The sequence below is a fragment of the Aptenodytes patagonicus genome, chromosome 4 (genome assembly GCF_965638725.1).
Source record: "Aptenodytes patagonicus chromosome 4, bAptPat1.pri.cur, whole genome shotgun sequence".
Lineage (NCBI taxonomy): Eukaryota > Metazoa > Chordata > Aves > Sphenisciformes > Spheniscidae > Aptenodytes > Aptenodytes patagonicus.
The window spans coordinates 1,500,007-1,522,886 of NC_134952.1; the positions used below are offsets into that span (position 1 = coordinate 1,500,007).

General features: G+C 40.2%; 1 protein-coding gene across 1 annotated transcript in view; it reads left to right on the top strand.

Moving 5' to 3' along the window:
- Positions 1-21,757, top strand: part of ALMS1 (ALMS1 centrosome and basal body associated protein) — a 60,796-nt gene extending 39,039 nt beyond the window's left edge. The window contains exons 11-18 of the mRNA XM_076335644.1: positions 837-2,026; positions 5,364-5,478; positions 7,388-7,567; positions 9,393-9,637; positions 10,722-10,905; positions 11,117-11,177; positions 15,470-15,569; positions 21,469-21,757. Of these exons, the coding sequence (XP_076191759.1) occupies positions 837-2,026; positions 5,364-5,478; positions 7,388-7,567; positions 9,393-9,637; positions 10,722-10,905; positions 11,117-11,177; positions 15,470-15,569; positions 21,469-21,513 (2,120 nt within the window). The 3' untranslated portion in view covers positions 21,514-21,757. The remainder of the gene's footprint in view (positions 1-836; positions 2,027-5,363; positions 5,479-7,387; positions 7,568-9,392; positions 9,638-10,721; positions 10,906-11,116; positions 11,178-15,469; positions 15,570-21,468) is intronic.
- Positions 21,758-22,880: the final 1,123 nt, after the last annotated feature.

The window sequence follows — 22,880 nt, forward strand, 5'->3', positions numbered from 1 at the left end:
AATTCCTACTTTCTGCCCTCATGGATCATTGTATAATTCAGTCCATTGTACAAAGAACATAACATGAAACACATTTTTACTTTTTAAAATTTGATTTTTTTTTAACAGTGTATTACAAATGGCTTTAAAATTATTTTGGAGTATATTCCTGCTAGCACATGCTGCGTGCATACTTAATGTATGTCTATGACAAATGAGTTTATAATTGGATTTCCGCATATAGTCCTTTGTAATTTCAGATAGTAGCATATTCTGGGGGGATTTCACTGCTGCTTTGAACTAAAATGTGTCATCTGAGCTTGAAAGCAAAGCAGGGCTAGATCTTGGTATGCTATCAGAGATGGTTTGAGGAGCTGTGCAGGAAGTGGTATTGGTTGTCTTTATATATATGCTGTTTGGAGTTAGTTAAGAGATAATGTTCAGGCATAGCCTTAGGGGATGTTTATACTCCCTGGGCGTTTGTCTGAAAAGAGGCAAAATGAGTTGTGGCTGCCTGTCATGAGTTTCCATAAATATAAATAAAGACTCAGTCCAAATTTTGGTCTGGGTAATTACCTGTGGTGTATGTAGATTCCTCCTTCAGATTCAGTTGGATATAATATTCTCTTGGATTCCATGTTGCAAATGATAGAAAATGTTATTTATGTACTTTGAAAATGCTGAAACTTCATTTCTAAGTTTGTTGCATTTTGGGAATGGGTACAATGATTCCTGCTTTCAATCCTTTGAAGTGATTGGAAAGTGTTAGGATGAAAATCATCCTGTTTAAGATTTGCTGTTTGCTACTTGCTTCCCTGTAAAGAAACAAAAATTTAAAGTGTCGTCTTCTCTTCTAGAATGCACAGATCATTCGAAGTCTGTAAAAACCACTCATTCGGTCTTCAAATCTGCACGGTTCTACCTTCATCGTCCAATGCCCGTGTGTGAGAGCTACTTCCTGTCTAACAGCGAGCTGTCAGAAGACAGTTCTGGTATTAGACGCGCTAGACCTTCCTCAGGGCCTGTCTTGCAGAATCGGAAAAAAGCACATCATCATCAATGTGGTTTCTCTGTTTGTCATAAAAAAGGTGGTGAAAATGAATTCTTTCCACTCACTGCAGAAGCAGATTACAGCAAGAATGAGGATCTAAATGTTAGTTTGGGGAGTGAAACGTCAGGGAAGGAGCTACTTCAACATGGCAGAAGAGAAGCAGAACAAAAGGCAGCTAGAAATTATCCTGTGCCGTGTAGCCAAACAACTCGCCTTAATGAGACTGTGGAGAAAGACCTGCCACCGAGACAGAGAACCCACTCCAGTGGTAGATTAGATGAACTCTGGATTAAGTTTTTGGAGTGCCAGAAGAGACACCAGCACCATGATTGTAGGAGTAACGGTGAGCTGTCCCTTGTTGAACGCCTCGATCGATTGGCCAGGGTCCTTCAGAATCCCATTAAGCATACGCTAATACCAACAAAATCTGAAAAGAATGTTTCTGAAAAGAAAATTAAGGGAAGAGAGCAGAAGAAAATAAGACTGACAGAAAAGAGCGTGTCTGAAAGTACCTTAAAGCCTAATGCAACACATGTTGAAGAAAGACCATGTATCACCCATGATAAAAATAGCCTTGTTGAGCTCAGGAAAAATGGGTCAGGAGAAAAAATTATCTGCCACATGAATAAAATTTTGGAGCACCAGCAGTACTTGGAAACTCCTAGTGACACTTCCTCAGAGACAAGGCTTAGTAGGGATCATGGCACCACAATCAGTTCCACCACCTCTGAATCAGATGTGGTGACCCAAACAGAGATGGAAACTGCTACTCAGACTGAGGAGAGCAGTTCCATTTCCACCATTGATACTGCCAGGCTGATCAGGGCTTTTGGGCATGAAAGAGTGCGGGTGTCACCAAGACTCTCCCAGCTTTATCATACCATCAACCACCAGAAAAGCCGCTCTGAAAAGCGGGACAAGGGAAGTGGCAAAGCAGTCGGTGTAGAATATCCAAAGGTTACTTCTGAGAGACACAGGAAAAGGAAAGAGATCCAGGTATGTGGTCAGTTAGACCAAACGACAATTTTAATTAATCTTTACAGGAACTCTTAAACTGCTGTACAGTAGTAGAGTTTGTTCTTTGGACAATCATTTAATATTTCCCAGAGAGTATTGTTTATATGGTAGGCTTCTGTCTTTGATCTAAGTAGCTCAAACAAGTCTGTCTGCCTTTCCAGGAATAAGGATGAGATCAAAATATCTTAAAACATCAATTGTGTTTTCTTTCCTTTTGTTCTTATTTATCTTTTTTTCTCTTCCTTTATTTGTCTTGGGAAGGAAGATCCTGCTGTATCTGATTTCTAGTTACCTGCAGGTTCTGTGCTTTAGCAATCCTGAAGACCGTAGTGGCAAGTTGAGGTTGTAAATTTTGACTGCATATTGCTACCTGAATATCTCTGGGCCACGATAATACCATTTCATAAAAATTGGAATTATTATTTGAATTTTGTTACTGTTTGTCTATTTTAAATGTTGGAGTTACTCTGTCTTGCTGAGTGTTGGTTGTAAGCTTCTTCAATTTCTGTATTTGGCGGTTTAGGCGTATTAAAAGACCAAGTCTCCACCTTAAGGATACTAGGTGAAAAGTCTGGAGTAAAGCTGTTTTAAAGTGGAGAAAATCTTTCTGATTATCTCAGCTGAATTTGGCCATTGCCCTTTGGAGGAGAAATGAAAATTAATTTCCTGAAAGGGAGCCTTGGCATGGATTTGGTGATTATAGTAAGAAATTACAGAGTTTTGGTGTTCTGTAACATGCATTAATGCTGAAAAGTACAGGAACAAGTGAGAAATATTTTTCTTTTTTTCATATTAACAGAAGAAAGTGGTAGTGTCGTCATTACTAATAGATTTCATTGAAATGAGTTAGGGTTTGTTTTTTTTATAGAAACAACTCAAACTCTGTGTGTCAAGTAAGCTAATGAATGCATGTCTGGGGGAGAAAGTATTTTTCAAGACTAAGAATGGTTTTAGAAATATTTTTATTAATATTTTTATTTATAATATTTATTTAAAGGTAAAATAAAATTGTCATAAACTTTGCAACATTAGGACTATTAATCAAACACTGACCATCTAACAGTGAAATTCAGATCCAACATTTCTTGCACAGTTGTAGTATTTAGGAGGTTATTTTATTTCATATTCCATTCATAAGACTAATCTTTCAATGTCTGTTTGGACCTTAAAACCAACATCTAGTCTTTTGCCTGTTGAAATCACCCGTGAGATAACTGATTGCAGTAATAGTATATGAGAATAAAGGCTCACCGTTCCCAGTGCTTGGTGTTGCATTGAGCCCATATGGCTTTAGAAAGTAGTATCTTTTATCTGCTGATGTAGTGTTCTTTTTAAAAATGCATATAAAGAGACACATAACCCACCTCAAATAAGGAGTGAGAGAAAATTGATGGCAAAATGGCAAACTTAATTTAAAATCCAAATTTTGGTAATGGTCTGTGATGCTTGGCTGAACAGAAATCAAGATTTTTTTTTTTTTTTTTAGTTGCAAATATCTGTGGTTCAGAGGCAGATATTTATTTATAGCAGGAGCCCTACCCCTAGAGAGACTACTGTACGAATCTTTCAGGCAAGTGCTGCATTTTGTAGCTCTTTTTTTTTTTTATGAGAGCCTATTGTCAGCTCTGCTTCCAGAAAACTTGGCTACAGCTTTTTTTATTTATAGATGCTGAACCCATCCCAGAAGGTTTTTGTTTATTACAGTATCTCTAAAGCACTCTTCAAGCTGCCATCTGGTAGCAGGTACAAAGCTAAAGGTTGCACTATTCAGCTGCTGAAGGGCTTTGAAAGCACTGCACTGAATAGTCTAGTCCAAATAGGAATATGCATGTCAATATTCAGTATTGAATGGCTGCTTATATTTATTTGTGCAGGCTGATATGCATATGCATGCAAATGGGTTATCTTGTTTTTTTTCCCTTACTTTATACTCCCTCCATTTTTGCTGAGTGCATATTCAAATTTGCTTCTGTTCTCTGAAAGAAGATACATATCTACGACATCTGTCTAGTGCACTCTACTAGAGCTGAAATAGCTTTATGAAACTAAAAAACAGTTCTTGCCAGTATGCATGAGAGTAAAAATTGCCTCCTTTTAATGTTGAAATGAAATTATGTTTTGCATTGAAGTGGTGATAGCAGAGGTTCAATAAAAAGGTAATAAAAAAGCCTCTGTTCATTTCCATCGTGGCTAGCGTTATGAGTTACTAATAGGATACTAATTGCTATGATCAAGGAAAAAAAATAAATCTGTTTCATAATTAAAAATTAAATTCAGGGGAGATTGGTCTGTGCCGCACTGTTGGATTTGAAGCCTGGGGAAGCACTGTCAGTTAATTGCTGTTAATAAAGCATTAACCTTCTTTGTATTTTATATAACCAAAAACCATGTGGACTAGATGCATTACACTTACAGAGTATATTCCTTTTTAAATGGCTGTAAAGCTATAACTTGACATAAAATTTAAATTAATTTATTACAACAAAGCTGTGCTGCTTACATCCCTGCAGCTGGAACTTCTGTTTGTGTGAATGGTGAAGATGTGAAACTAGTGCTTTGCCTAAGCCATGATCTTACCATGCGTCTCCTTTTTCTTGTTTTTATTGAGTTTAGTTTTCTCCACCTGGAGAACTTTGTGAAATGAGGATCACAGGGTGAGAGGAACATCCCATGTTTTGAAAGGACTTTGCTCTGCCATGCCAATGGTACAGAACTGGAGTTCAATTTGAATTTACAAAGCAACATGTTAATCTTTCAAGACAGTTTGTTCCTCCAGCAAACCCAGCAACCTTTAAAGGCTTTTGGTTTGAGAGGGTAGGAATATAGGATTTGGTTTAGGTGTTTATTCTCCCTCTTTCCAAAGCAGAAATATTTCACACTTTGTGGTCTTTCATGACAGTACAGCCAACAAATGATCTTGCCACAGCAAAGGGTTTTTATAAGTCTGTCTTGACAGGCCACATTGTCGCAGGAACTTTTGACAAACGAATTGGAGGATGCTCAGCGCTGTACAGAATCTGATCACAGGCAAGCTCTTGCCTACAGAAACCATGCACTCTTCTTACCAGAATGGGATGCAGAAAGTGCATTGGTGCATGAGGATAAAGTCAAGGCTGACTGTAGTATGGCATAGCAATAAGAGACACCGATCAGCCTGTGATAAACATCTCAATAACAACAGGATCAAGGTACAACAAGTGAAGAGTGATGACTATAACTTTTTTGCTGTTTAAAACCTGCTTTCTGTTCATTTCGGTTAGAATTTCAGGAATTTCTGTTCTCTTGCTTGTTTGGTTTTTTGTGGTTTTTTTTCTAGAAGGTAGTCTCCCTTTCATCAGATTTACCTTCTGCAAGCAGCAGTTCATGGGGGCCAAGCTCTGCTCTTAGTAACAAGCGGCGGACACGGATGCTAAACAAAGGTATCCAAGCAGGTGAGTTGTTGAATTCCAGACTTGTCTTGTCTGTATTTGCTTCTGCCTTTCATCTTTTTGGAAACTGTTCTCGAAAGTCTGTTGCATGTTTCTGGTGATGGGTATGTACACGCAGCATTCTTCAAATTCACTTCAAATGCTTTTAGAGAAAGATGTTATGTTCTAATTAAAATGAGCCATTTCATTTCCTTTCTTGGTCTGCTTGAGTAGTAGCCAGTTTTCTCACTTGCTTGTAAGTTTTATTAACCTAAGCTTCTGATCCATTTCGATAGTAAAGGTGGACTAACTGTATCTTTTTTTTATACATTGTTTTCTCCGCAAGACATCTGTTACTTACAGAATGTATTTTGTAGGCATATGTGTCGTGGTTTAACCTCAGTCGGCAACTAAGCACCACGCAGCCGCTCGCTCACTCCCCCCCCCCCCCCCCCCCGGTGGGATGGGGGAGAGAATTGGAAGAGCACAAGTGAGAAAAACTCGTGGGTTGAGATAAAAACAGTTTAATAATTGAAATAAAATGATAATAATAATAATATGATAATAATACACAAAGCAAGTGATGCACAGTACAATTGCTCACCACCCGCTGACCGATGCCCAGCCAGTCCCCGAGCAGCGGCCCCCCCACCCCCAGCCAGCTTTCCCCAGTTTCTGTACTGAGCATGATGTCCCATGGTATGGAATGTCCCTTTGGCCAGTTTGGCTGTGCCCCCTCCCAGCTTCTTGTGCACCTCCAGCCTTCTCAGTCGGTAGAGCATGGGAAGCTGAAAAGCCCTTGCCTAGTGTAAGCATTACCTAGCAACAACTAAAACATCGGTGCGTTATCAACTTTGTTCTCATCCTAAATCCAAAGCACAGCACTGTACCAGCTACTAGGAAGGAAATTAACTCTATCCGTGCCAAAACCAGGACAATATGCTATTTCAGAAGGCAACTGCAGTGTTTCGTATTCTTCTTGGTAATATTTTGGATGTTATATTCTATTTAAAACATAAGCTGATCCTGGACTGGTGCAGTTCTGCACTTGGGTTTTTCTGGTGGCAATTATCAGTTTATCCATTGCTTTCATTTACACACCAAGTTCCCATCATAAGATTGAGTAATGGCTTTGTTTTATTCATCAGACATATCAATTATTTATTTATTACTGCTTTTTTTCATGTGCAAGTGGATTGAATCACAAAGGTATTTTCATGGCTTGTTTTCAAGATCATGTTATGACTTTCTGAATGTTAGTTGACACCTTCCACTTCATATGTCCCTGTTAAATATTTGGGGTGGTGTTTCTGTTAAATATTTGTAGTGCTGTGAGCAAACCAGTCTTCTACAGCTAAAACATAGTTTTGGATGGGACACACTGGACAAACTATCAGGTCCAGAAAAACCTGCAGTTCCACTGTCCAAAAAGTAAAGCTGTACGTTGACCTGCTATTGTGTCTTTCAGCAGCAGATTTGACGTTAATTCTCCAGAGAGTCAGCTCAGGTCCCCAGCAAGCGGCATAGTTGGTTCAAGTTTAATTCCCACCCCCCATATATATATATATATATACACACACACACACACACACACATATATATTAAAAAAAAGTTACTAATGGGTAATAATGAGTTACTATATACATACATATATATATATGCTTGTTTTTGCTTGGGGTACTTGGTTTATACCACTTTAATGTTATTCAGATTATCATATAGTAACAATCCTGAGTCACTGTAAACTCTCCTTGAATTGAAAGTGGGAATATAAAAGATTTTGACTTTTGAAGGTGGGATAAAGAAAGTGATCCTTCAGCTTCAAAGTAAAAATTGAGGGTCATCCTCTGAACTATGCATGTCACACGTGCTGATGTTAAAGTACTTCCGGCTACGCTGGAATAAGATGTTACTGCTTCATTTTCAACTACAGGAGACTTGGAGATTGTGAACAGTGCAACTAAGAAAAACACTCGAGATGTTGGTGTGACTTTTCCTACCCCGAGATCTAGCCAGCCAAATCAACAGCCGCAGGAACCCTGGCATTGTGTTGATGGTAATTTTGGGGAGTCAGATGGTATGGTCACAGATCATCAGGCAGCAGGAAGCAAGGGTAAGCAGAAGGGACAGCCAGGCAATTTTTTTGTGGAGAAAAGGACGAAAAGGAGCAGGCTGCATTTACCACAAGGTCAGTCCAAAATACGCTTTCTCTTGCAGACTAGAAAAAGCTGTATATCTCAACAGCAACCAGCAAAATATGTGAGGAGGATAAGCTATGACACGGAGTAGTCTCTGTCACTAGCACAGTCTGTTCTTATTCTGGTTTTATTCAATGAATTGTAAACAAAACCACTATGTCAAGTGAGCTCTCTAATGCTCTATTATGATGGCATTTTCAATCGAGCTGTTAAATGCAACCTAGCCAGTAAAGGTAGTAAATGGGAAGCAGTGAATAAGGCAAGGAAAGATGAATGAGATGGGAATCATGTAGATACTTAATTTTGATTTTCAAGGTATAAAAGGTTCTGTTAAGCTCTGAATAACTGGTCACTGTAAGTTGTACTTACTGTTTAATGTACTGAGGCTTCAAAGAACAAGTATTTTTTCAGGCGTACTCGAGGGAAGATTGTGGCACCAGAAGAACTAGACTCGTCTCCCTCTTTTAGCTAGAGTTGCATTTTTGGGCTGATGGTGTAGCCTGCTGAGTGGTGTTGTGGTTTTTTTTTGGGTTTTTTTTTTTTTTTTTTAAATTTCCTGTCAGTCTTCACAATGTCATGATTAAATGTTTAAAAATGTTTTCCTTAGTCATCATTGTTGTTGTTGTAGGGACAAATCATTCTCTCTCATACCAGTTTAATTTAGAATATCTGCTTAGAGTACTAGCTGATGTATTCAAATCCCATTATGTATGTAAACTGTGAGTAATCTAATTCTTGTATACATACTTAACATTTGGAAGATGTAAAGCATTTGATTTTCAAAAATATCTATAAAAAGCCATAGGGCTTAGGACAGCACTGAGGCTCCTTAAAAATGAAAAATTGCTGATAAATAACTATTCTTTCTATAAAGAGAGAAACTTGCAAACTAAGTCATTTTGTGCTTTTTCAAAAGTGTTGTTTGATAAAGACTTGCTGGTTTTCTGACACTTGGCAAACGAATTCTTTTGAAACTGCCAAAGGTGTCTGATACAGAGTCCCACTGTTATTAAACTGAAGTGAGTATTTATTGCAGTGTTAGGCCACTGATCGGATTTAGCTAAGACCTTGGGCATTGTCGTGGTTTAACCCCAGCTGGCAACTAAGCACCACACAGCCGCTCGCTCACTCCCCGCCCCGGGTGGGATGGGGGAGAGAATCGGAAGGGTGAAAGTGAGAAAACTCGTGGGTTGAGATAAAGACAGTTTAATAGGTAAAGCAGAAGCTGCGCACACAAGCAAAGCAAAACAAGGAATTAATTCACTCCTTCCCATGGGCAGGCAGGTGTTCAGCCATCTCCAGGAAAGCAGGGCTCCATCATGCGTAACGGTCACTTGGGAAGACAAACGCCATCACTCCAAATGTCCCCCCTTCCTCCTTCTTCCCCCTAGTTTTATTGCTGAGCATGACATCATATGGTATGGAATATCCCTTTGGTCCCGGCTGTGTCCCCTCCCAACTTCTTGTGCACCCCCAGCCTACTCGCTGGTGGGGTGCTGTGAGAAGCAGAAAAGGCCTTGACTCTGTGTCTGCACTGCTCAGCAGTAACGAAAACATCCCTGTGTTATTGACACTGTTTCCAGCACAAATCCAAAACATAGCCCCGTACAAGCTACTGTGAAGAAAATTAACTGTATCCCAGCCAAAACCAGCACAGGCATAAAGGGCCATAGATGGAGATGGAAAATAGACACATATATTGTCTACAAATCTTTATTCTCTTCTGTTGTCTTTTAACAGGGGTTTCATGGTTCGTCCAAGCAGAAGACTTGAAATCTGAATCTAGGAAAGAAAACCATTCCAATTCCTTTTCTGGTCCTGGTCCGTCTTGGTTTGAACCGTTGACCAGCACAAAGCCTTGGAGAGAGCCTCTCCGAGAGAAGAACTGGCAAGAGCAGCAGCACAGCAATGTGATTCAGCCAGCAGTTCCAGAAAGAGATGCTGAGAACAGGTCCTCGCGGCCGCTCGTGAAGCTTACGCTACAGGTAAAGGCACGCTGCACTGTAAGGCTGCTGAGATCTTGGTAGGATTGCAGGAGTTATGCTGAGTCTTGTGGAAACACTTTTTATTCCTTTTTTTATTATTTCACCTTTATAATCATTGGAAGTCAACATGTTACAGACTGCTCCTGCTTAAAAAAAAAAAACAAACAAAAAACCCCAAACAACCAAGAAAACCTACAAATTCATCAGTCCTTTTTGCTTATGGTAATCTGGCTTTCCACAATACACTAATCTATTTGAATTGATCTAATATTTTAGGGCTTAAATCATTTGGCTTCAGGAACTAGAGAGAATGTAGCTGACATAATGTCGTCATACTTGCTTCCATGCAGAAATAATACTGTGTGATGTACATAGTATGTGATTAAAATGGGCTTTAATTCATACAGTGCAAACAGTGTGTGTGTGTGTACATACGTGCATATATGGTGTACACTTCAGATCGGGTGTGATCACTCTAAACATCTGTGGAAAAATAGAGATGTAGGGTACAGAGAGATCGTCCACACCAAGTGAAATGTAAATTAGGAAGAGCTAACTAAGGTGCGCTTCTGAAGTTTCTTTAAGTTCAGTTGCATCTGCTCATGTGCTCAGAGACTGCCCTGTGATGGAAATTGAAGTGTGGCAAATGGAGATATCGGGAAATTGCTTTCAAAATTCCACTTGTGATCCAATATAAATTGCTAATGTTGATGTGCCCACTGATTTATAACAAGGGAGACTGTAATAAGTTTCAGAATCTTCTATCCTGTGGGCTCAACTTTGTTAACTTTTTGCCATGCTTTTCTGAGAAGAGGTTTGTGTCCCTTTTGCTAATTATTTTAGCAATTTTTTTTTCTTTCTGGCCAGTTAATTTTCTGGTTTTTGACAAATAGTTTGTTAAACAAGGTCTCTGAGGATCTACCCAGCATTAAGGATACAAGATTTTGTATGTTATACCAAATACTGCTTTGATGGGAGTTTTTCCATGCTTTGGTAATGGTGTTAGATATTTTGATTATTCCCTTCCAGCTGTAGGGAGACAGTCTGGCCACTCTAGACTTTGTTTTGTGTCATCTCATCTTAGGAGGCTCTTGCAGTGCATCGCCCTGACTTCATCTCCCGATCTGGAGAGCGTGTGAAGCATCTGAAGCTTGTAATGGAGGAGAGGAGGATACAGAGCGTACTGCAGTCTGAACGAGAAGAGCTATTTAATCCTCCGGAGAAAAGAAGGGGCTACAGGAATGCAAGTCACGTGCAGTCCGACAGAGGTACCTTCGTGGTTCTGCTTTGTATGTTCTGTAGGAATTAATGAATTCCCACATTACACTTAAGGGTGTGTGTATTTTTAATAAAAGTATTATAAGTACTTAACATTATTGTCTATAAGAGTCCATAACTTAAAAAGGAGTCATATTGTTGCAGTACTATTCTTTGAGTAGATTTGTTCACCATTCTCTTATCTCAAAATTTTCCATTTAGGTTTCCTGATTAGAGAAAAGAGAACAATTCCAAAGAGTGAAATGGTTCAAAGATCTAAACGGTAAGGTTAAGAAAATTTTGTTTCAGGTAGATAAGTGACCTGGGTAGGAAAGATGGATGAATTGTATCTGCTGTCAAAGAACTGGGTGTTGGGGATAACTCAGCTTTTTCAGTGTGAGATGTAGGCACCCTATCAGAGGGAGAAAACACCTATTTAGAAAATCCGAGAAACAAAATAATTTTGGAAAAATGATTTCTGTAACTAAACCTGAGTATTCTGCTGCAGTATCTGCCATCCAAGCACTACAGCAAGCTATCCCAAAAGGAGAGGAAATGTAGGGTGTGGGCCACTAGAGCATCTGTATAGTTTTAAACATTAACGAACTAGGTAATTGGTACAGGAAGTGAGGCATCATTTCACCGAATGAAAATAGCTTTATGTAAGAAATAAAACCAAAGGAATACAGAGGCTTTTAGCCTTGAAGAAAGCCACCTTATGGTAGATTTTGCCTTATTTTTGACTCAAGTAATTCATACATGAAATGCACAGCACACTAACAATGTATTAAACATTTGGAATACCTATGCTACAGAGAAAGCATGTCAAGGTATAATAAAAAATGGAGTTTATTGCAGCTAGATTCTGAAACGGTAGTTGGGGTCAAGAGGAGGTGGTTTGGAAGAGTACCAGTTGAGAAACAGCATAAATACCTAAAAGTAAATTAGGGATTCATAAAGTCATCTCTGGTAACTTGTAAAGTTACATAAAAACACAATGATACTGTAAGTTATTTAGAGTCAAAACAAAACAAAGGTCAAGAGCGTACCTTGAGGCAAGGGATATTTTAAGTAGTTGGGATTTCAGCATATATGCAAGTGCTTCGTTGCATTGAAGTCTTGGAATGTACATGCCACATGAAGGGAAGGGTTTGTGCTATGTGAAAGGAACAATGCTGTGGGCCAGGACTGTTTCACAGCATCTTTGTCGGTAGTAGCAATGGGATGGAGCGCACCTCAACAGGTTTGCAGGTGACGCTGAACTGGGAGGACCAGTCAGCGTGCTGGAGAGTAGGTCTGCAGTCTCTAGAGATCTCTGCAGGCTGGAGGAAAGCGCCAAGAGGAACCTCATGAAGTTCAACAATGACAAATACCAAGTCTCTCCTTGGGACAGAAACCCCTCCCAGGGACACCCCCTTTGGCAGTGTCTGAGGACAGACTACCTGTGGAGTGGCCCTTCTGAAAAGGGCCTTGGGGGCCTGACAGCTGGTGAACAGCAGATGGAACATGAGTCGGCAGTATGCTCTTGCAGTGATGAAGGCCAGCTACACACTGCATTTCATGCAGGTGGAGGGAAGTGGATATTCCCTCTGCTTGGCACTCATGGGTCCACAGCTGGATCCTGTCCCCTGTTCTGGGCTGCCAGTACAAAAGAGAGGTCAACAAAGTGGCCTGAGTCTGGTGGAGGCCACCAAGACAGTCAGGGGGCTGGAGGATGTGGTGCACGAGGAGAAGCTGCAGAGGCTGGGTTTGTTTGGCCTGGGGAGGAGGAGGCTGAAGGTGAGGATCTGGCAGTGGTGCTTCCCTGCTAGAAGAGGGACTTAAAGAAGGCGGAGGAAGACTCTTCTTGGAGGTGCACGGTGACAGTGGTGATGTGTTACAGTAAGGAGAAATTCTATCTGGAGACAAGGAAATGGGTTTTTCACGAGGGTGGTGAAGTGCTGGACCAGGGCCCACAGAGGTGGTAGACTCTGCATCCTTGGAAGTAGTCACAAGTTGATAGGATGAGGCCTGAGCAACCTCATCTAGCCTTGAAGTTAGCCCTGCTTCGAGCAGGAGGTTGGACTAGGTGACCTCCAGAGGTCTCTTCCAACCTAAGTTACACTGTGATTCTACAAAATACCTACTGGAATACTCATTATATAAAATAAACCCCTTGATATATATGATAGGAGAGTCCAAAAAGAATGTTTTGTTTCAATAGCCTTTGGCATTTAAAAGTATTTTTACAGTGTTAATAGAGAGGTGGCAGAAGTGGTAAATACGGCAGTTCCCCAAGGAATGCATCTCCACGTGTTGTAGCTGAAGTCGAAAGATTCAGGTTCCGGTCACTTGGACTGTGAGATCGATGTATCTGAACTCATATGTTTTCAGAAACTCTGATTTCATAATAATCGAAGCCAGCAGGACTTCTATGGAGACTGATTCAGGCAGTCACACTTGGTGACTTTTTTTGTGTTCTTGCTGCTGTCATACTCCAGCTCTCAGTTGGAGCTGAGAAGTAATTTATTCTGTACCATTCTTTTGAAATCCATACCTATAATGAGTGCAAAAGCTTTTTCTTTTTCTCTGTGAGGGTATAAATGGAATTTCTCATGGCAAATTAGCTAGAGGTAATGAAAACAATTTGGAATTAATTTACCTACAATTCTGCATTGCCCGCTTCTTGCTCTAAACATCATTATGGTGGGATGATTTGTGAGGGGTAAATCTTGATCTTTCTTTGAGGGGAGCCTTAGAATGGCGAAAGCCTTTAGAGAATGGTGAGATGGTAGTAAAGCAAAACCTCAAATCTTGGAGGTATCCCTACCCCCATCCAGTAACACATGCATAGACCTAGCACTCTCTGCTGCCTTCCAGCAAAGCATAAGAGGAGTAAAGGAAGCATCTAAATGTGATTTATTTCCTCCTTTCTGTAGCGGTAACGTGGGTAGTGACATTTTTAGAAAAGATGACCTCCTAAGAGCAGCTGCAGACAGAGTAGGAAAATAGGGATACACAGGAAGGTAGGTCACTGGAAGGAGTGCAGTTGCTCCCCCCCACCACCCTTTTTTTTTTTTGGCGTTGCATGTGTATTTGCTTGCTCATCAGTTCCACTGTGAAGTCTGATGGACTGGTAAACACATTTGTGTGGGGGACTGTAGAAGCTACGGACGTGTATGGCTTTCCCTAGCTGATGCTGGTGAATTAGACAGGAGATAAAATTGAGATTTGGATTTGATCTTTGCTTTCTTGATTCTGCCTACTTAGTTATGCGTTATCGTACAGCTTCCTATTACTTTGTTTTCCAGCTAACTTCTCGTCCTTCTCTCTTTTGAAACATGCAAGTGACACCTCACTTGCACCCATTTGCTATTTAGTCAGTACAAATTGATACACGTTTGCTTCCCTCGCTTCTCTTGCCAGTCTAAAGTATTACTTATTTTCCTGCTGGAATTAGTACCAAGACAAGTGTCAAAGATGCCCCTCCTGGCTGGTGGGCTGTATTGATCTGACGTGTTCAAAATGGAGTGTGTTGAAGTACTTTCAGATAATACAAGTTGAAGGCATAGACGTGTTTAAAAATATTTGAAGTGCCAGCAGTAATTATGCAAAGATATTATACTGATGTAAGAATGAAACAGTCTCTAAAAGAGTATAATGCACTAGTGTATCTGTAACAAGTCTTTTTTTTTTCTATTTGCTGATTATCAAATCAGCATGTTAAGGAGGGTGTTATAGTAGGATCTGTCTTGCTTTAAATATTACAGGACTGAAATATTTGAACATAATTCATTTCCACCTCCCCTAAACAGCAATGTTTTTGAAGCTGCATGTTTCTTGGCAACCACTGTCGTGAAATTAGTAAACCTTTATGATCTTAAAGGAAGATTTGGGGAAGGCAGTGTGAGCAAGACACCGCCATCCTAGCTCTCGGGTCCCTCCTTTAGATGGTAGCATGTAAAACAGACTAGAACAGTGCACTGGCTGTGCTGAGCACCAGTCACCTTCTGTTCAGTTCAAAGCATCCCTTGCTGTTTGGCTCTGGTATGGGAGAAGTTCAGCACTGGAGAAGACAGAAGCATTCAGCATTCACCTAAACAGGGCAACATGGTTGATTGTTGAAAATACTGAAATTTTGTAAAGATGCCTAAATAGCTTAAATCAGGTTATTCTTGTGATAAAGATACTGCAATTGATGGATAAACATGTTACTCAGAATCAGCATAAACCAGTACAGAAAGGCAATGGGGCTATTCGGTACTGAAGATACTGAAGCTCTACCTTTTGCAGCTGGGTAATCATATCAGCTGTATGGTCATTTTAATGTTATAAATATTGCTTTTAGAAGGGTGCTGCTTGTAAGAGAAAGGCATTATGGGATGTGGGAATTTCTAGTTTCACAACTGCTATGTATTCCACATTTTCTCTGTGTGACACTAGTAAACCCCCAAATAAGTTTTTCTATGATGTGGTTGGCCAGTAGGCTTTAACAGAATGTGAAGATAAAACAGAGGATGGGGTGGGGTTTTTTTAATATCAATAAGTTCCTTCCTTCCAAGTCACTATTTTTGACTTTTTGTATTTACACCTCAGGATCTATGAGCAGCTGCCAGAGGTGCAGAAGAAGCGAGAGGAAGAGAAGAGAAAAATGGAATATAACTCATACCGCCTGAAAGCACAGCTTTACAAAACGGTAGGTGTTCTGGTCAAGTATTTCTACTGGAACATTTTAGATTTTTTTTTTTTTTTCCTTGAGGTCACAAGCATTATAGTAATATTTACTAAATGTTAATTCTGTGGTGGTATTTTGCAGCTTCTAGATGGTGAGGATATATTAGCATTTAATCAGGGTCAAAGCAGTCAAGCTTAGCAAAATGTGGAACAAAAAATCCCCCTACCTAGCCTGAAATCCTTCCAGTACCTACACATGGTGTATGGAAAATAGACAAAGCTCTTTGGCCTGAAGGCTGCCGGCTTTGCTCTCGTGTACCCTTGCTGTAGATGGATTTAGCTTACACAATTCACAGCTAACTTTACAACCATGGTTAACAAAGCCTGGAGTCGTCATTCTTAATTTTGCTCCAGTGGAGAATTGGCAGTCCTGGTGGTAATTTGTTAACTTTGGGGGCTGTGGATTTCACCATTAAGTGTTTGTTCAGCTGATAGTGTGGTCTTACCGCACTGGCACTGATCAGCCAAGGATCTCCTCTGTCTGGCAAGCTGTGGAATAAACCAGTACCCCTAAGCATGGGTGTGACTGACTTGGAACCACAAACACTGATCCAGCAGTTCAAGAACAGTTTCTGTGCTGGGGCCTCACTACGCAACCAGCAGCAGAGCAAAGGTGGGGTGAGGACTCCAGGATTTTGGTGAGCAGGAGAAGGAAACAGCGGGGCCCATTTTGCTGGGTTACTCTAGGACTCTGCTGAATCCTGCCTCATTCTGCCATGGAGCAGTGAGATCCCTGCAGGGAGCTGCTTCTGTCCCAGCTAACAACTGCTGCTAATGCTCTTCCTCCCTGGCTGTCCAAGTTGTGCAACATGCGCTTTGTGTCTGTTAAACACAGGTTTAATTAAGGACAGAAAGATTGAAGAACGCTGTGCTAGAGACTCACCTGGGTTAAGCACGATAAGTAACAAGGAAGAGAGTCTTCTGTCCCTATGCCCTCCCATGTGCACACATCTAATTATCTAGTGTTTCTGTGTAACAAGCGGTATCAGTTTATACACAATGATGTGATAAATGTCCTGATAAAACAGAGGAGGCCCATTTGTCCCCTCTGAGAAGTGCATCTCCAAAACTGACCAGTGTATCACTTTTTGAGCTGTTCTAGGCATCCATATGCTTAAGCTTTCTGTTAAGACTTAATAAGAACTAAAAGATGAGAAACAACAGTTTGCAATACAAACACTGAGGTTCTAACCTGACTTACCTTCTTGCTTTTTAACTAACCCATATACCATAAAACATAGCCTTCTGGAGAACTCTGGCAGCAGGCAATAAACTGCATGATAAGCCTCAGTGGTTTAAGGATATGCATTAAAAATTAAAACTAAACTTAAATTTAACTTAATTTTTTTTTCCTCTGGATCTTAAGCTTGCACTTCAGTTTTAGCATTGCAACTCTTTCCTGGCTGAGTTGTCCTACCAGAGCTGGAATAATAGGGTTAGTTATTTGTTGGGAACAGCAGTAATTGCATTTTAAAAGTTAGGGTTTGTAACACAATGTATTATCCAGAATACCTTCCTAATCTGATTGTGGGCATTTACCACTAGAATTACTTGAACTTGGCATATTTTTTTCACTAGTCTGAGAATCTCAGATGCCGGTACAGTAAGGTCTTAAGAATTAATGAATGCTGGCAGTTGTTGACTTGAAGTAGCGTAGTCAGCTGGAAGCAGAGAGGGAATCAGATCAGAAGTTTTGTATGTAAGTGTGGTTTTGATTGGAAGAGGGATGATGATTCATTGCAATAAATATTGTAATCTTTTTGTCTTCCTTGATGATGCAGAATAGCTGTAGTGAGTAGCTGTAAATACAGTGAATGGTTTGTTTAGAATTTGGTTAATGTGTTGCTGAGAGCATCAGTTTCTAAGTGGATCTGATTGTGCATGAAAAAAAGAACCACAGATTCTGTGGAATGACTCCAAAGATGACACAGTATTAGAAGAAGAAAACGGCTGGTACAAAAGCTAGACTAAAACCATATGTAATCTAGGGTTGTATCATTTAAATGATCTGTAGCACTGTACCCAAACTGCGGTCTGAGTATCTCTCATAGTGACAAGTTTGTGAACTGCTGATGTAGAACAGCAGATGAGTACTCTGGAATAGATCTGACTCTTATTTTAATTGCAGTCACCTAGAGGAGTCCTGTTGTGCCTTATACAAACCTAGTAGGGGACAGTTCCTTCCAAGATCATTTGGCACATATCCAGACAAAGCTTGGGAAAGGAGAGGGAGGCACAGTGTCAAGTGCCCTGCTCAAGTTTGTGTGTGGGTCAATGGTGGAGTCGGGCATAGTACTCCTATCTCTGACTCCCAGGTCAGTGCTTAGTGGCATGACCTGTTGCTAATGAAACTTCTTTGTCATTCTCTCTTTGGATTTTGACAGGCTAGCACTGGTCATCTTGATGGGGGGAAGGATGTACTCGTGCCCCAGTTACTCCAGTTCAGAGTGCAGCTCAGTAGGTTAGGCTGCTGGTGAAAGTGTCTGTGCTGAGGTGTCCTGTTCTGGAGTGTCTGAGGCTTACACTCGTATTTTCTTGGCTGAATTTCTGCTTCTATTCCTGTCACTGATACCAAAGGAGTAGACATGTAAAAGTAAAACTAGGTGTACACCTCGCTAATAGCCGTACAGCTGGCTCTGAGGATGGAATTAGCTAGCAGTCCAGTGTGCATGCCATTTCTATAGGGCGTTGAGGGCTCAGAGGTTAGGGATGATTTATATTTAGGAAAGGAAGCAATGAATTAAACGTGCACACACTCATACCTGTCCATACATCAACATCGACAAGTGCTGTTTGCTGAAGTATCACTTACAAGTGAAATCCTCACACCAGAATTTAGAGGTATGTTATATTGATATAATTATAGCAATATAATTTATGGGTCAATACTTCAGAAAAAAATGAACACCAGCTTCTTAGAAATCTATCCCGAGAAGAAACCAACCAACCAAAATTGTGTTTCCAGTATGAGCAACAACCACTACTAGGTGGGACATACTGCTCTCTGGAGGCAGACTCTTCGTTAGCTGTAGGGAACCAAGTATCTTAAATTAGTGTCCAGGTTGAGGGATGAGATGAAACTGAGTTTATTTGGCTCAAAATGGGGCCCCAAATTAGTGAATATATGTGAACAAAATTCTCTTACCTTTTGTAAAGTACAAGTGAAAACACTCATACAGGACACCTGAGAAGTAAGGGCTGTCAGTGCTTGTTTTAAGGCATTTCTGTGCTACAGTGGCAACGTGGGGCAGTGCAGTGGGAAGTGAAGAGAGAATGAAGTAACAGTTTTGTTAGCACTGAGTAAGGATGGGATCCTCGGGAGGAAACAGTATGGGCTCATATGTAACTGGAAACTTATCAAAATTCCTGTGCTAGAAGGCAACTGAGGGTTGCACAGGCATTCTTAATTTTTCGAATTGTTAAATGCTTAACTTTATTAAGATAGCAAAGTTATTTTTATCACAGGATGCACATGGGTCCGGGCTGATGTTCTGTCCCAGTATCCCTTTGCTTTTTGTACTTTTAATTTCAAATAGAGCATAAAATTATACTAGTCAGATAAGGGAATGGTGCATGCCCTTTAATTTTGAAAACTGTATAGTCAAGACAGATTTCTGATCTGATGGCAGCATCAATCAGAACTCTTTCAACCCCAGTGAAGTGAAAATGAATTTTATGAGTTTATCAGATACAATTCATTCTGTTACTGAGGCTTTTCTATTACATGTAGTGAATTTGCCATTTTTGTAAATAGGGGGCATGGGAGAAACCTCCATAAAGGGGATAGCAAAGTTATTAATTTATGTACTTCCCTCTACCCCTTAAAAAAGAAAGAAGATATTAGCATTCAGGAACACTAAACACTTTATTTTATTTATGGATGGGACATGTCCTTTAGAGCCTATGCAAGATAGGGGCCACAAGGTGTCACTACCCCAAAGGAAAAAGCACATGCTTCTAGAGGTGTAAAACTGAATTGCACTTTGCTTGCTGCTTTACAGTTGGGTTTTTGGTTTGTTTTTTTTTTAATGTTTGTTTTTCATCCCTTGGCTACATTTTCCCTCCTGTCAGCAACATGTTAGGGTTTTTTGTTTTGTAGTCACTTCCTGGAAGTGGAGCAAAGGCAGGAGATAGCATCTAATTGCTAGCTGGGTTTGCTTATTAGATTGCAAAAGGGCCTGTGAGCTGTAAGGACTGTTCAGAGGTTGTGTGGTGCGATGCGTTTTGAGCCCTTCTGAGGCTTCATGAAATATCGGGGACAGATTTCACACTGAGATTCACGTCAGCAGCTTTGTGTCTTTTAATCTGCTACAAATTCTCTTAGTGAGGCTTGAGGAATATTCCCAACATGCTGACAGGTGAGGCTGCCATTGATTTAAGTATTCTTTCCCTCGTAGTCACTTGTTCTCAGTGATTTATGAAAGCTTTCCCAAAATTGTAATGGCTGGATTTCAAGCTTTTCCCGCCTTGCTGTTTGTTCCCACACATTCACAGTCAGGTTGGATGGGGCTCTGAGCAACCTGATCTAGTTGCAGATGTCCCTGCCCACGGCAGGGGGGTTGGACTAGATGGCCTTTAGAGGTCCCTTCCAACCCAAGCTATTCTGTGATTCTGTGATATACACGATATATAATATGTGTATATACTATATACACGTATACTGCATACTCTGTGTCTGTGCGTGTATAAATAGCTGAGCTGCGTGTTGCGTTCATCTGTGTGATGCAGAAGGTCTCATCAGGTAATGGCTGTATCATTCCCACTGCTGTTAGTAATATATGAGTTGCCCAAAGCTCTTACTTTATCGTACACTTCTATAAAGCCACATAATATGTATTCCATGCTTCAAAACGTCAGTGATCTGCCAGCTGAGCTAGCAGAATGATGTGGTGTTTCATTATCTGGATTGCCCATCCTCATAAGAATGGGTCACACTGGCAGGTGCCTAGGGAAGAATATCATAACAGAGCCAGCATTAGCAGTACTTCTCAAAGATGCTCTAACAGTCTGGTGTGATTTATGTTCAAGGGGCTTTGAATTCATCTTTGGATTTGTGGTTTGTTTTTTGTTTTTTTTTTTTTCTTTCATGAACTTGTTCACTTGCTTTGTGAAGTGTGAACGTATGGTGTTCGCAGCACCACAGGGCAGAGTTCCACAGTTTAACTGCTCAAGGCTGTGACTCTTCACACAAAGTATTCTGTGTCTTTTTGTTTTGTTTCTTTAAAATCTGTTACCAGTTATTTTATATGATGCCTCCCCAGATTATTTTTGGAAGAGTCTGCAAATAACATTACCTTTTCACCTGCTTCAGGCTGCTTAGGATTGTATAGACTTTCACCTCTTCCCCTTCAGTCATGGCTCATCCCACCCACTGTAGCGAAGAGTCCTAATTTATTCAGCTGTTTATTGTAGAAAACACTTTCTGTATCTTCCACTATGCTTAGTACTCTTCTCTGTAACTCTTCTAGTTTTCCTGTGCCCTTTCATAAATGTATGGCAAACTGGGGAACACATGATGCCCAGAAGTTTGTATTCAGAAGGTGAAGAGCGAGACATGCGTCATGGTTACTTGGGGAAACAGTCTGTCAGCTAATGTCAAGATGTATTCTGATTCCTTAGACTTGTTTCTGACCATTTCCACAGCAGCCAGCACAGGGATATCCTGGTGTTTTTCATACCAATGACTGAGAAACAGCTAGGCTGCTTTAGCTCTCCTAAAAGGTGTAGATAGCCATTTCTTAGTGGTGTGTTACCCCTTGATATTCTGTTCAGAAAACTTTATTAACAGTATCTTCATGCTTAGCGTTTTTAATTTTTAGAGAAATAATACTCATCTCTCTCGCTTTGTTTTTATCTTTCAGAAAATCACCAACCGTGTCTTAGGGAGGAAGGTGCCTTGGAACTGATAAAGATCTCCTGTTCACACGAAGGTGTATTGTGCTTAGTAAACTTGCGGCATAAAGGAGATTGTGACGTGAAAAAAAATAATGCAGTAAATACTCGTGCAGTGTATGTTTTGTGGTATTCACTTGTGTCATTTTTGTACTCATATAATCTTGCCGTATTTAAGAATCAATGATTTGATACGAATGACAGGTTTTTAAATAAATGGCTGTTTTTTGTAGTGGTGTTATGCACTGCCAAAGTAAACATAGTTTGGAAGTACTTGATTCATAAATATATTTATAACTACCTGATTGGAATAGCACATTTATATATTTATTTTAAATTGTTTTTAACAATGATTTTTAAAATTTTTTTATTTCCTATCTCAGTGTAGAAAACTGACTTGTAATGTTTTGGACTGCAAAACCCCCTTAAATAAACAACATCAGACCAGTTTGTAGTAACTATTGCAGCAGTCATTAAATGTATCTTCGCTGTCTGTATGGACAACATCCAAAGAAACCGGGCCATAATGACCTCTTACTCTACCCAACACAGAACTTAAGAATTTACAGGGTAACTGTAATGGCTGTTTAAAGTGGATGTTATTAGCACTGAAAGAGTGAAGGAGTCGTGACTTCACTGACCTTTTGCTTGGTTTGCGATCTTTCTGTATGAACCAGGAGAGTCTAATCAGAGATATTTTTTATGATGTTGAGAATTTTTAAGCCTTGCCTGCGAGAGTCCCCTTTGCTTCATTAGATGTTTGCATTCTGATAGGATACTTGGTTGTACAGTTATCTAGCATCACGGGCAAAAGATGAAATATAAAGATTGTGGTTCTCGGTGATAGAAGCCTGAAGTCTTAGTTTCATTTGCTTATTACAATAGAGTTCATGAGATATATAAACAGGAAAAGACATCTGAGGAAAACTGAGTGGGTGCGAACAGTGGTTTCCTATTTTCTGTACTTGAGATGTTCATAGCAATTTAGTTCAAGGAACAGCTGTAGCGTTACACCCAATTCTGTGGAGGGCAAGGCACAACTCGGAGGCCTTGACCTCTTGTGTTCACCAAGAATTTCATAAAACTTGTTTCACCCCTTGGCTAAGCCATCCAGCGGTGACTACAGTCCAGCTCTGCCAGTTACCCCTGGCGTTCACATTGGGATGTAATGAATCAAATCTTCAAATGATGGGAAATAATGTGATTCCCTTGAAGGTCAGTAGAACTATGCTAAATTACGCTAGACAAAGATTTGGCATAGTATTTTTCAAACTGTGTCCTGTGCTGGTGGTAACACATGCTGTTAAAGCAGCTGTTATATCCTACCCCAGAGTCAGGAGGAAATAAAGTGTAAGAATATATCCGGGTGTAAGATTTATAA